Genomic DNA, 12,642 nt, shown 5'->3' on the forward strand with positions numbered 1-12,642 from the left:
CTCATCTGTCTCTGACCCCACCTGTCTTTAACCCCATTTGTGTCTAACCCCATCTGTCTCTGACCCCATCCATCTCTGACCCCATCTGTCTCTGACCCCATCCGTCTCTGACCCCATCCGGCTCTGATCCCATGCCTGCTGCACCCCCCCTCCCGGTTGCCAGAACGTTCTACTGCAGGAGACAGTGAGGCAGGAGTGTGAGGAACGGGAGGAGCTAACAGCCGCGCTCTCACAAGCCCAGGAGCAGCTGGTGGAGCTGCGAAGGACAGCCCCGCCCCTTAGCCCGGGGACCCCCTCTGCAGGACCCCGCATCACAGGACCCAGGCTGCCGCCAACCTTGCCTAGGATTTCAAGCAAGAGGTCCACATCTGTGAGCGGAACTCGTCACAGGGTCAGCCTCACGATGGGAAGGAAAGAGCGTGCTTGAGGCCCCCCACTCCATTCAAAAATGCAAACAGTGCAAAGCTCAGCGATCAAAGGTCACCGCAGCAGCACCCACACACACACACACACACACACCTGGCAATACACGTGGTGGACATTGTGCAGTATCTTTATTTCAGGCGCGGATACAGGCACACAGGCGCACACACACACACACACACACACACACACATACTCTCTCACGGCAGGAAGAGGAGAGCGTGACTGCGGACCCCCCCCCCCCCCCCCCCAGACACGGAGCAGCTCGTCCAGAGACTAAGATACTCGTGACTCCTGAGGAGCTGTCTCACGCACGCCTCTCCAGCCCTTCCTCCCGCGCTTTTCCCATGTGATCCGCATCACGCAAGGCCTTCCCACCCCCCTCTTCCTTCTTCTGTGAGTTTGGCAGGAGGAAAACAGACAATCTGCATGGCATGGAACTAATTCTCAGAGCGAGGCGATGCATGGGAGAGCACTCACTCTGCCTGCCTGCCTCTCACCAAGATACTCAGAGCTGCACGCAGCAAACTGAAGCATCACAATGTCTTATGCTTCCAATTCATTTAATTTGATTTAATTGGGTGTGGGGGAAGGGCATGACATATGACTGGCAGGCGGCCTTATAAAACACATGCAGGCTTTAATGACCCTATCAGAGAATGAGCTCCCTTTGTTTTCTGAAGCAGTCATGAGCATATTCCTTTACTGTCTGCGCTTCACATGCTCTTTGGTATTGTGAGGCACAGGGTGTCCTGACCACTCATAAGCTCACTGCTCTTAATCTCTGTCTCAGGGTGATGACGTCTAGGTCACGCCTGGGAGGCCTTGGGCAGGTCACGGCTTGTCAGGACTGGTTCTGGGCTGTGTGAGAGGGACAGTGAATTTATCATGACTGGACAGGCCTTATCCGGTTAGTGTGGGAGGACCGGCATCCCAAGTCAAAGTGTAGAAACTCTGGCTATCCTCCGATTCAGCCGATCGCATTAACATCACCCATTACAGTCATTCCTGCTGGGTCTAGGAATGACCCCCACCCTGGGTGTCCCTCTCTCTCACTTCCTGCACATGTTTTTGGGGGGTGGGAGTGGTGAGCTGTAATTCCCTCAGGTGAGATAGACGAAATTCTTACTCATGCAGTGACCCCCACCCTGAAATCAGTCAATCTATGGTCTGTCACATGACATCCACTGACTGAAACGTGCTTAATGAAAATCTGCTCCGGTCAATGCAATAAAAAATATAGACAGTAAAGCAATCTGTAAAGTTAACAATAAATAACATACTGGCAGCGTGAACCCCATCCCCTCACCCCAAAAGCACACAGTCCTGGATCTCTACCACGGTCTGTGTGACTCTCTGCCACATGGCCGGGGCGCCCTGGCTGCACGGAGCGTGACGTAGGTGTTGTGCTCTCACACGCGGGGCAGCTGCGCCGCTGCCCTGTGACCCCCGGTGCTTTCATCCGCGCCGAACACTGTAAACAAACTGCTGCGAGCAGCCGCTCTCTGCTTTCCTGTGCTGCCTTTGTTGTACTCACCCCTTTCATCCACTGCCAGAAAAGGCCTCGGTCCCTTTCGCCTGGCCGTAGGTCACTTCTACCGTCATCGCGAAACTGTGGCGGTTGAAGAACGCGGGGTCCCTTGCCCTTTTATCATTACATCACCTGGACTGTGGGAAAGGTTTCGCAATGCAAGGAAAACATCCAGGGGAGCTACACTACTGCACTACTGCGCTGGGGCTCTGTGCCTGCTCACACTGTTCCAGCACAGGATGTCTGCATCGGCCATCGGCACTGTTTTAGATAAACAAAACAAACTGCTGACCAAATACACTGTAAGAAAGAATCACTGCCGGGCAGAAAATGTTTTTTTTTTTTTTTACTGATCATATAACAGAAGATTGTTGTGCCACAGTGGGGGTGAATGACATTGGGGGGTGGTGGCAGGGGGGGTTGGGTACTGTTCCCACAAATGGAAACTCCTGATGCACCAACCAGGTCAAATGCCAACTATGAGCATGCTGTGTGCCAACAGACGCCAGGACTGGGAAAGCAAGAAATATAGCAACTGGAAAAGAAACATGTATTGAGGATTATTTTGTCTCATTCAGCAGGTTCACGTTTGCATCTTTTGCTGTGCCATTCTGCAAAGGCAGGGGGAGTCCAGATTTTAAAGACACGGTCTCTTCTCAGTCATCAAGCCCACAGCCGCTGTGGACACAGCTAATGTCGCAAATTCCAGTATATGGAACTGCTACCAGCAGTGTGGGCGCCGTTTACAGCATTAGCGATTCTTTTTGGTTCTGCTTTTGTGTTCCATGTGTGTGATACAAAGAGGATCAAACGTGGGTAACTGTCTGCATATCCATCCTTAAATGAGATACCCATGTTATAGTCGGCTTGATTCTGCCTCTGCCAGAGCTCACAGAGCCTTCTGAGTGTGTGTCAGGCTGCTGCCCCCCCCCCGCAGAACCTGGCACACATCCTCCGCCGGTCCTGAGAAAACACTGAGTTCTAGACAATGTTAGAAGCGGTAGTTCAAACCCCCAAGAGAGGCTCTATTGTACCATTCCTTTCACCATTATTCTTATATGAGCAATTTTGAACAAGATGATCAAATAAGCAAATCCACAGCAACAAGGGCAGTTTCTGGGAATTCTTGGATGACAATACCGTAACGTACAGGGAAGGTACATCACTAACATTACTCCTCCTGTGTTTCGCTATCGCAACCATGCTACCAGGCCCGAAGTAAAGGGGCTCTGAAAAACACTCCCGGAACATTCAGCAAACATCTAAGCATGCAGTGCAGTGAGCAGCAGTCTGCCTTCAAAACAGCATTGATGAGCTGCAGAGTTCAGGGGAGGGAAAGGTGATTTAAAAAAAAAAAAAAAAAGTTATCCAGAGAAGTCAGGCCTTGTTCTACCCAGCAGCGCCCTCTATCGTTATTTTTGAATAAAAGCGTTAACCAACCACAATATAGAAGTGATGGTTTTCTTGCTGTTGCATTTCTGGGTACAAACCCGATGAATCAAAACAGAAACTGCTTAGATGCAAGAGAGCAGGAGAATAATTATATAACATTCTCGAGTTCCTGGAAAGTGAAACCTTGGAGTTTTCTAATGTGAACGGAACATTCATTAAGCATTTACGTGAATAAGGGAACTCAGTCATTTTTTTCTCCTCCCATCACCCTATTAGGACTGATTTCTCCCAACATGGTTCTTTTAGCCTAGAGACATTACAGTTTCAGGAAGATGTTCTGGTCTGTCCCCATCTGCACACTGCCCAGTCAAGGAAACCACAGCACCCTCTACAGGCTGTAAGGTGCACCAGTCTTGATAAGATTTGGAAGCCAATTCTGATGGCGTAAGCTGTTTAACAATTCATACCGCACCACAAAACAGACCACCAGAAATAAACTGTTCAGTGGGTTGCAATGGCACATTTTATTGTCCATAGCAAAGACTTGCTGACCAGGTTTCATGAATTGAATCCTGACTTACAAGCTAGACCAAAGAGACAGATCAGAATCACTTTTTTTTATTGAGTAAAAATCAGACATGAACACGTGCAGACTAAAAACCAGTGTAACAAATTCACCACGATTCTAACAAAAGAGGTCAGAAATCAAGTGTCTGCAGTCAGCTGTAAAAAAATAAGGTCTATGTCTAGAGAACCCCGTTTTCTCGCATCTGTACAGCAAACTCCTGTATACATACGTATGCCTGGAAAAGCAAAACGAACACGTCCAGGTATTCACTTTAAACTGTGCAAAATCTTGATGTCTTTCCTGAATTGTTTTACCCCCCCCCCAATCCCCGGCCATTACCGGTTGCTTTTATAAATCAAAGCATTCATTGTAATATGTTGGCAATAAGCCATCTTTACACTGTAAATATGTAGTTTCAAGTTCATAACTTTACACCTAAAGGTCCGCAGATGATAGCGACAGAACAAGCCAATCACGGAGCAGAGAGGGAATGAAGGCCCTACATGCCCCTCCCCCTTAGAGCCAGACCACAGGACAGGTTTCAGCGCCGGTGTCGACTGTGGCCTGAGTGACCGCTGCCGTGGTGCTTGCTCTTGTGTGCACGATCATACGAGCGGGACCGTTCCCGCCGGTCCCTATGGTGGCCGCCACTACTGCGTTCGTGTTTGTGCTTCTTGGAAGCGGGCTCGGAGGTGACCCTGTCACGTTCGCGGTCCCGCTCACGTTCACGGGACTTGCTAGCAGACCGTGAACGTGACTTCTTCCTCTTGTGTCCATGCCGACCTTGTAGTTTGAGCTCGTCAGCCCGGTGCTTGGGCTTCAGGTGCGGCAAAAGCAGTGGGGCGGGCGAGGCGTGGTTCTGGTGACGGCGGGGCGACGGGCTCCGGCTATGTGACCGGCTGCGTGAGCTGTAGGTGCCAGAGCGACTTCGCCGTGTGTTGTAGCTGTGTGAGCACAAAGGCCAGAATTCACTCTCACTGAGACACAGGAGAAAAAAAGAAGAAAAAAAACAGACTGCCTGGGAAATTAATCGCAAATAGACCATTATCCAAGTCATCCAACCTCAAGAGTAGTTTCTAAGGGGTCTGGGGACTTACTGCCTGCGAGGTGAACGGGAGCGTGACCGAGACCTGGAGCGTGACCGACTCTCACTCCTGCTGTTGCGGTTCAACTTGTTTTCCTTCCTGAGACTGAGAGACATTGGAAGGACACAACGTAAAATTTTAAACGGTTTTCTGAAATGCAACACAAATGTACTTCATTAGGGGCCACACAGAACTACTGCCTTCCAAGACTTACCCATTGTGAGGACTCTTAGAGCTTTGTGGTCTGTCTTCTGGTTCCTTTTTCACTGCTTTCAGCACCTGTGGATTTGGAGACTTCTCATCCCCCTTCACTTCTCTCGGAGAACCTGAAAATAGAAGCAGGGAGGCTAAGTCCCCAAAAAATGGCAAATGGAGGAACAAAGACAAGGTAGCCCAGCAAAACTTACATGGCTTGGACCCCGGAGAGAAGCCACCCAGGGTGGACAGAGCAGGGGTGCCGTCTGGGTTCAGTCCCTTAGCCTTAAGCTTGGCCTCCTGCAGGGCCACCTTCCGCTTTTCTACCTCTTTCTCCAACAACTCGTAGTTAGGCTGGAGAGGAGAAGGCACAGATTAAAGTGAAGAGAGAGAAAAAAAAACAACTAAATGAAAACCAACAGATGCAAGGTGCCTAGGGTCTCCCCCCACAAACCGAAAGAGTGGGCAAAAGCTCACCTTCTTCCTAGTGTAGAGTTTCAGAGTGGTGATACAAATGTCCCTAATCTCTTCCTCAGTGGCTCCAAAGAGTAGAAACCAGTGTGGCTTAGTGGGGAGGGGCATCTAGGTGCAAGAAAGACAGCATAAGTAAATGGGCGGTGCATTGAGTGGGGACTGCCTACAGGGGATGAATCAGCAAATAAGCCAGAAATATTTTAAAGAGCAAGGCCACTGAGGACTGTAGAGTGAAAGCAGAACTACGTGGAACCCACTTGTAGAGCATGGGCAGCAAGGTAAATGCAGGCACAGGCGATGGTCTCCACTTGAAACCTCACAAACACACTTGTCCGAAGGCTGTCGTTCATGTAATTCCTACAAAACAAAACACACATACAGCCTTGTTGCAGCAGTAACTTCCTGACTTTCTAATACAACATAAGATACATTTCCTTTATCATCACGGAGACTCAATTTAGCTTTGTCCTTTCTTTCCTGCAGTCCTCCACACACCTTTCTGCCAAAAGGTAATTGTGCTATTGGCAGCAAAAAAAATTTGCTGGGCCGTTCAGACTGAAAACACCATCGAACACCCATGTCGACACCAGCATGCAAACTGGGCTCCTTTTGGGGGAAGGGGGGTGTCGCAAGAAATCGATATTACTACAGAGATCCCTCTGTAGCTCTTAGCATGTACACGCATAGCTACAGTATGCATAATGAAGGATTAGAGTTTAAACTCCCGTCTTCAATTTCAAACCTCTCAAAAAATCCAGAGGTCCTCAAACACGGTCCTTCTTAGAGCCTGTAGGCTTCACACAAACTGGTGAGACCTGCAGGTTCCTCCGTTTCTATAAGAAACTGGCCAAAAAAAACACCCAAAGTGGCTATAATGAAACAGGTCATACACCAAATGTGGGACACTGGGGGGGGGACACAGAAAAGCTCCAGAGAGGCAAGATTAAAGATGTGCAAACAAGGTGGATGTGGCTTTGTACGCTGCGCCATGCTCTACCACCATCTCCAACAGGAGGCCAGAGGTCACGAAAGATAAGCTACCAGTTGAAATTCCCAATGAAGTCCTCACTAATGGGCCGTGCATGGGACAAAAGCCAGAAAACTTGTCATCTACAACTTGTTTTAAGGAAGAAAAAAAATGTATTGGGGAATTTCTGGAGATATACTTTGGTGGGTCACGATTATTTTTTTAGTGCAAGGGATACTGATTGGGTAAAGGCTGATGATGACAGAACAGGATCCTGGGAGACAAAGCCTTAGAGGGAAGAATCCTGAAAAACATCTCTAGAGACCACATCAGGTATAGAATGCAACAACAATATAGCATTACAGTTTATCTACATTCAAAAAGTATACTCAGAAAAATAGTTTAAAAAAAACGTTTGCTATGTTTACTGCTTGGTTGCATTTATATACTTAGAAAAATAGCAAGTTTAATTCTACAGAACTACAAAAAAATTACACCTGGAAGCAAACAAAAAATACAAATCCTTTTGACACCCAAAGAAAATAAGATGATGTTTCCAGATGGTAAAGGACCCCTTCAGTGAATCTCGGCAGAGAGCTCTCACTGGATTGGCTGTCTCGAGAAGGGAAGCCAATGGGGGGAGATTCCTGAGGTCATGTGGTTGGAGGAGCAGAGTTCAGAGGTTCTTTATGAGACTTACCATCATGGACTACCCTTTAATCAAAGAGTAGAAAGAAAGGACAAAGTTAAACTGAGTTCTCCATTTAAACATATAAATGAAAATCAGACTTAAGTCACAACACAAGAGAAAGTCTGAATAAGAAATTCCATGAGATGCAGAACTGCAGTTTTACAGAAAGGTGAATCAAACAACAGTCCAAACACAAGCCCAAGGCGAACATCCACTCACCAGGCGGTCTGAACGAGCGTTTGGTTCTTCTCACATTCAAGGACTTGTAGGTACATTACAATGATCTGAAACAGACAGCAGCCTTTATGCACCTTCAGTCATCCGGAATCTGTTAGGAGCCTGAAGTCTAACAGTAGCCCAACCCACCCATCTCCTGCCCCCAAAAATGAAACATGCAAACCACAGCAAGTAAGAACTCTGCCCCCCCCCCACACACACCACAGAAGAGGTGCACAGTGTGTCACCCACTGGTGCTGCAGCACACCCCATCAAGACCTCGGCAGAAGGCGCAATGCCAGCCACCATGTAAAAACTGCAACGTGTCACATGACCCACCTTGTGCGGATGCTTGACGTGAACACAGAAGCCCAGCTCCTTCAGAACTCGCCGCTCTGCTTTAATGACTTGATTTTTGGTGTTAATGTAGTTCTGATCCAGAATCAGTGGACTTGCACTCCTGATTTGCAAAAGGAAAATAATGTCTCCCAGGTAAACATACAACAAAAATCTTTTCCTTTACTCCTGTTTTCCCCTTTCAACCAACTAAAGGCAACAGGTCCTAACTTTTTGACTCCTGTAACTTCAGTGGAAGCTTTTGAATCCAGCTGCCCATGCAGAAACTGACAAAACACCGAGCCTCAGCAGAAACCAGAGTAAATTGGAGCACAGCTTCCACAGCAGCCCAACCTTAAACCCCCAGCAGGACAGCACATTGCCATATCCACCATAATGCCTGATCTGCAAAACATTCTCCTCAATGCAACAAACATCCAAATTCTTGACTCTAAAACTGCTCTAAACAAACGTCATTATAGGTACAGAAAACCATACAGCGGCTTAACCAGACCTCTGGCAAGTGCACTGAACACAATCAGTGAGAATGATTACAGAATTACTCCATTAATGACAATATGTCTGTGTTCTCCTTCCATATCCACAACTGTAGCTTTAAAACAAGGAACTTTTCAAAGTAAAAAAAAGGCAATCAATGATCTGAATGTACCTTCTCAGCAAACATTGAGATTAACAGACGACTCCAGACAAGTGAACTGCATATAATCAAAACATGGAAAATATGGGCACTTATTATAAATTCATTCTCACAACATCTCACCTGTTTACCACACTTCTTTGAAGTTACAAAAATACAATACATCACATCCCTTAATGTGATTTCTCAGCCTGCCATTTGAACACTTTTCTGACTGGATCTCAGAAGCTTCTAAGACTGAACAATCCAAAGTATGAAGATACAAACAATTTAATGTAACCAAAATAGCAGGAAAAAATACTGACAGAAATGCAACTGTCCTAGATTATGACCTGCAAGTTCAGAGAGAAATTAAACAACCAACACAGCAAAAAGCGGTATGAAACCAACACCAAAAAATGACTTTTGTGAAAGACAAATGTAAGGCACTAGGAGTGATTGTGGGTGTTTTCCAGAAAGCATGACTTTTGTTTGTCTGCAGGATCAATGCATGCAAAATATTAAAGGTTGAATATGTTCCTGAGTAGAAAAAAAGCTCTAGTTCAGTGGCCCATATGTAAAATCTAACACTAGATATACAAAAACAAAAGCCATGCCTGATTTCCTGTGAAGGTCATGGCAGTGTCTGACTGCTGTGACAATGATGTTCTAAGATGGAAGTTACCACAAGCGCTGGCAGCTGGGACAAAAGCTTAGACTGAGATACAGGAGTTTCCCAGACGCCTGGAAGGAGTGGCCAACCTGTCATCCCCGATTCCAGTGACCCGCTGTCAGACCACTGGCTTCTCCCACGGGAGGAGGGGGAATGCAACACTTCGCTCACTGTTGCCATGCCGACAGCTTCATCTCTACGTACCATTCCACATCACCCAGGCATTGGTAAATGTAGCTGGTCGCTGTTAGTTGGTTGCAAGGGGAAAAGAGAACTTAAGTTAATGCCACAGTCCTGATTTAACACAAAACAGATTCTTCTTAAGCACACACCAGACAGTTGTCCAATGACAGTTGTGAAAATGGTGCCTGTTTTAATTCAGAGCACTGTCAACTAATAAGCTGAAAGCGCTACAGAAATGTTTCAATTGCACAGGAAAAAGGATTAAGCAGAGGAAGCTCAGTGTTCCCTACTACTGTTCAATAAACAATAACTACAACAGAAACCCCCTTTGCCTATGGGACTGGGAAACAGAGTGCAGAAGAGCAAAGCACATATGATAAATGGATCTAAATCAGACGGAAAAGTAATACTTACAAAAGTTCAGGCAGTTTCTACTAATATCAGATTAGGCAATAAACGTCATATTGTTTCAACTAAAAAGCTTCCTACACTGGAAAGGAATGAATTTGCTGTTGGAACAGAAGTTTAAGGGGCAGCACTTTCAAAGTTGAGGTGGGGTGGGAGCAGGAAGGTGGTCGCTTACCTCTTGGCCCTGAGCTGCCGTAAGTGGTGGAAAACGTTGATCACGTCTCGTATCCGGCGCGGCGCTTCCTCGATCTTAGAGGCCAGGTTCACGCAAGCCATTGCCACGATCTGGAAATGAGGGACACAGAAAAACACTTTCCGAAACAAATCCTGGCTGATGGGACCAGGGGATCCCAATCGGCGCCGGGGGGCCGGATGCAGACAAGCAGACAGCCCGCCCACACGCTGGCCTGGACACTCCAGTAACCCGAAACCCAAACGGCCATTTTGGAAATTTACTCAGACGAGCCTGGTGGTACAAATTAATGGCCAGGCTGGATTCGCAGGCAACCTAAGTGCCGGCTCGTCGACCAGCGTATAATCTCTCATTACTCTCTATCACCCCATGTGTTGAGAGCTAGCGGCTAACAACTGACACAACATGGCGGCCCGAGCCGCACCGCGCCCCCCCTCCGGATATGCAGCGATAGCCGGGTTTCCGCAGGCAGACTTACCTCGAAACTATGTTTCACAAAAGATTTGGAGTAGAAGAAGCGGTGGAAGAGCACCTGTCCCGTAGCCATGGCCACCTGGAAAGCAGAAACATAGGCCGGTGAAGCTCTGGGCCTCGATGTCCGCAGCCCGCGGTGCGGCGCCGCCATTTTGTTTTTGTCGTTATGCCGGAGACACCGAGTTACGCCGATTTTTCTATCTCGAAAATGTATGTAAACAACTACATTAATTTGTACAAAATTTAAATGGTTAGCGCAGGAGAAAATCGGTTTTACATATACTGGCAAATGTTTATATTAAGCCAAAATTGAAACAAGCCGGCGTTAATCGTGACTGATGTTACCTAACTATTCCTAAGGCGGCGTTATCATTTAATATTAATGACAAACTATACCACGGAGAACATATGATAGTCTAGTTATTTAAACTTACCTGAGGCAGCCGAAGAAGAATACCGGCAGATTGGATTAGTTCGCACCCCAAGATACGGAGGTCCGTTTCGGTCTGGAGGTCGAGGCCGTCCAGCATAGACGGTGTCGGCGAAAGCCGCTCCTCCGGTATGAGCGAGTTGTCGATCGTGAGGGAGACCTCAGAGTACAGCTTGTCGCCGATGAGGATGCCTTCATTGTTAGTGGAGGTATTAGCGACTGCAGAAAAGGAACCGGCGGCCATCTTCGCCTCAGCCTAGAGCACAACGCGACGACCGTTGAGAAAACGCAGCGCGAGGTGACTGTGCGCCCGTGACGCACGCACGCCGGAACACCACCGCCGCCCAGAAATTGTGCACATCCGCGACCCTCCCTCGGACAATTTGAGTAATAAACAAACTAGAGCGCCGCGATTATCCCTGTTTAAAACCACATCAGCACGTAAGAGATACAGGCGGATCGATGATGATTATTCCATGTATTTCTTTTAATGGGACAGTGCTGCCGCCAAAGACTGATTGAACTACATAATGCCTACATCTGGCTGGAATTTCAGAACCGCTCTGGCTGCGTCTAGATAGTTTTGTTGTTTGTTTTCACAATATTACATTAAAAACAACTTTAACAACATGGGGCATGTTAGCACGAAATACTAGTATAAATAAATCATTGACCTTTAAAACGATACTTATACCAGGTCACGTTTGTTTACTTTATGTAATAGATCGACACATTGTTGGCACTGGGCGAGGATGAGCGCAGAAAATTGCAAAAAAAAGGAAAAGCAACTGGATGAGTGTGCGTTTAGTTCACATGTAAATCAGCACACTACATCACAAGATTCTTTCTTTGGGAAGTGTCTTGATAGAACGATTCTCATGTATTTCCCTGCTTCAAAATTAATTTTAAAAAGTCCAACATGCGTACGTGTAGGACGGTGTTCAGTAATTTTAGAAAAGTACCAGCAGTAAAAGTCAAATATTCAATTGGACCCCATGACTTGGAAGTACTTACACTCAGTATATAACGATTAAGTACGAAACGTCTTTTTGGGAACAAAAGTGCAAAAAACTTAGTAAACATCGACAGTATCACAATGATTCAGAAATCTGCCAAATGGTAAATTCTAATTGAACAAAAACTGTCCTATTTTTTTCCCCAAAAGATGCACTTTTTAACAGCTGCCTTTAAAACGCGTATTTACTTCGTATCATATTTAACAGCATTTTCAGTATCAACTGACTGAGTCACTGACAGGGGAAGCTCCCCTGACGTAGTTTCCAGGAATATGCGCTTCTGCGCAGCTCACGTTTGAACATATCACTCCGCCAACATGTCCGCTAAATGCGAAATGCATTGTGGGAACCCCGCTGAACGTGTTCATTGCGTCGTTTGGGTGGGTCGAGCGAGCGGACGCGTGACGTAATTACCTATAGAAAGCTAAGGAAGCCAACAAGGATTTTCTGCAACATACCGTAAATATTTTGCTTGATCGCGTGGGTGTCAAATAAAACATCCGTTAATGACTAAGGATTTTAAACGTTGTAAGGTATCTTTAAGCTTGTTGGAATGTGTTCTTAGTGGTAGATTAATTCAGGAGTATCAAACTATGTATAGAATGATTGGTGCCCCAGTTACTTAATCCCTTATTTGTTTGTTTTCGTCTTCATTGTAATGAATATGTCTACATTATATGCCTTTGGCATCCCTCCAGGCCCAAAATAAGAGATGTGAAACCTCAGATGATTCATTCTGACCTGGTGGTA

The 12,642-nt window shown here is 46.6% G+C and overlaps 2 protein-coding genes across 11 annotated transcripts in view; one reads left to right on the forward strand and one right to left on the reverse strand.

Annotated features, from left to right (window-relative positions):
* lekr1 (leucine, glutamate and lysine rich 1) overlaps positions 1–2,501 on the forward strand; it is a 33,305-nt gene extending 30,804 nt beyond the window's left edge. For 6 of the 7 annotated variants that reach the window (XM_048981727.1, XM_048981729.1, XM_048981732.1 and 3 more), the window contains one exon: positions 164–2,501. In XM_048981727.1, the coding sequence (XP_048837684.1) occupies positions 164–427 (264 nt within the window). In that variant the 3' untranslated portion in view covers positions 428–2,501. The remainder of the gene's footprint in view (positions 1–163) is intronic. The other variant, XM_048981728.1, reaches the window with a different exon arrangement.
* Positions 2,502–3,948: 1,447 nt separating this feature from the next.
* On the reverse strand, positions 3,949–12,154 carry ccnl1a (cyclin L1a). 4 transcript variants are annotated; one of them, XM_048981733.1, is made up of 11 exons: positions 10,881–12,144; positions 10,451–10,525; positions 9,955–10,064; positions 7,882–8,002; positions 7,546–7,610; positions 5,926–6,025; positions 5,672–5,776; positions 5,407–5,548; positions 5,214–5,325; positions 5,012–5,104; positions 3,949–4,891 (listed from the first exon to the last, which is right to left on the reverse strand). In XM_048981733.1, the coding sequence occupies exons 1-11, from the start codon at positions 11,118–11,120 to the stop codon at positions 4,456–4,458; spliced, it is 1,599 nt and encodes a 532-aa protein (XP_048837690.1). In that variant the 5' UTR covers positions 11,121–12,144; the 3' UTR covers positions 3,949–4,455. The 4 variants fall into 4 exon arrangements, 2 of the variants coding, with proteins under 2 accessions (XP_048837690.1, XP_048837691.1); XM_048981734.1 differs by having other exon boundaries at positions 3,949–4,858; positions 10,881–12,138; XR_007383189.1 differs by lacking the exons at positions 3,949–4,891; positions 5,012–5,104; positions 5,214–5,325; positions 5,407–5,548 and adding an exon at positions 7,336–7,349 and having other exon boundaries at positions 5,750–5,776; positions 10,881–12,153.
* Positions 12,155–12,642: the final 488 nt, after the last annotated feature.

The sequence above is a fragment of the Brienomyrus brachyistius genome, chromosome 17, assembly GCF_023856365.1.
Source record: "Brienomyrus brachyistius isolate T26 chromosome 17, BBRACH_0.4, whole genome shotgun sequence".
Lineage (NCBI taxonomy): Eukaryota > Metazoa > Chordata > Actinopteri > Osteoglossiformes > Mormyridae > Brienomyrus > Brienomyrus brachyistius.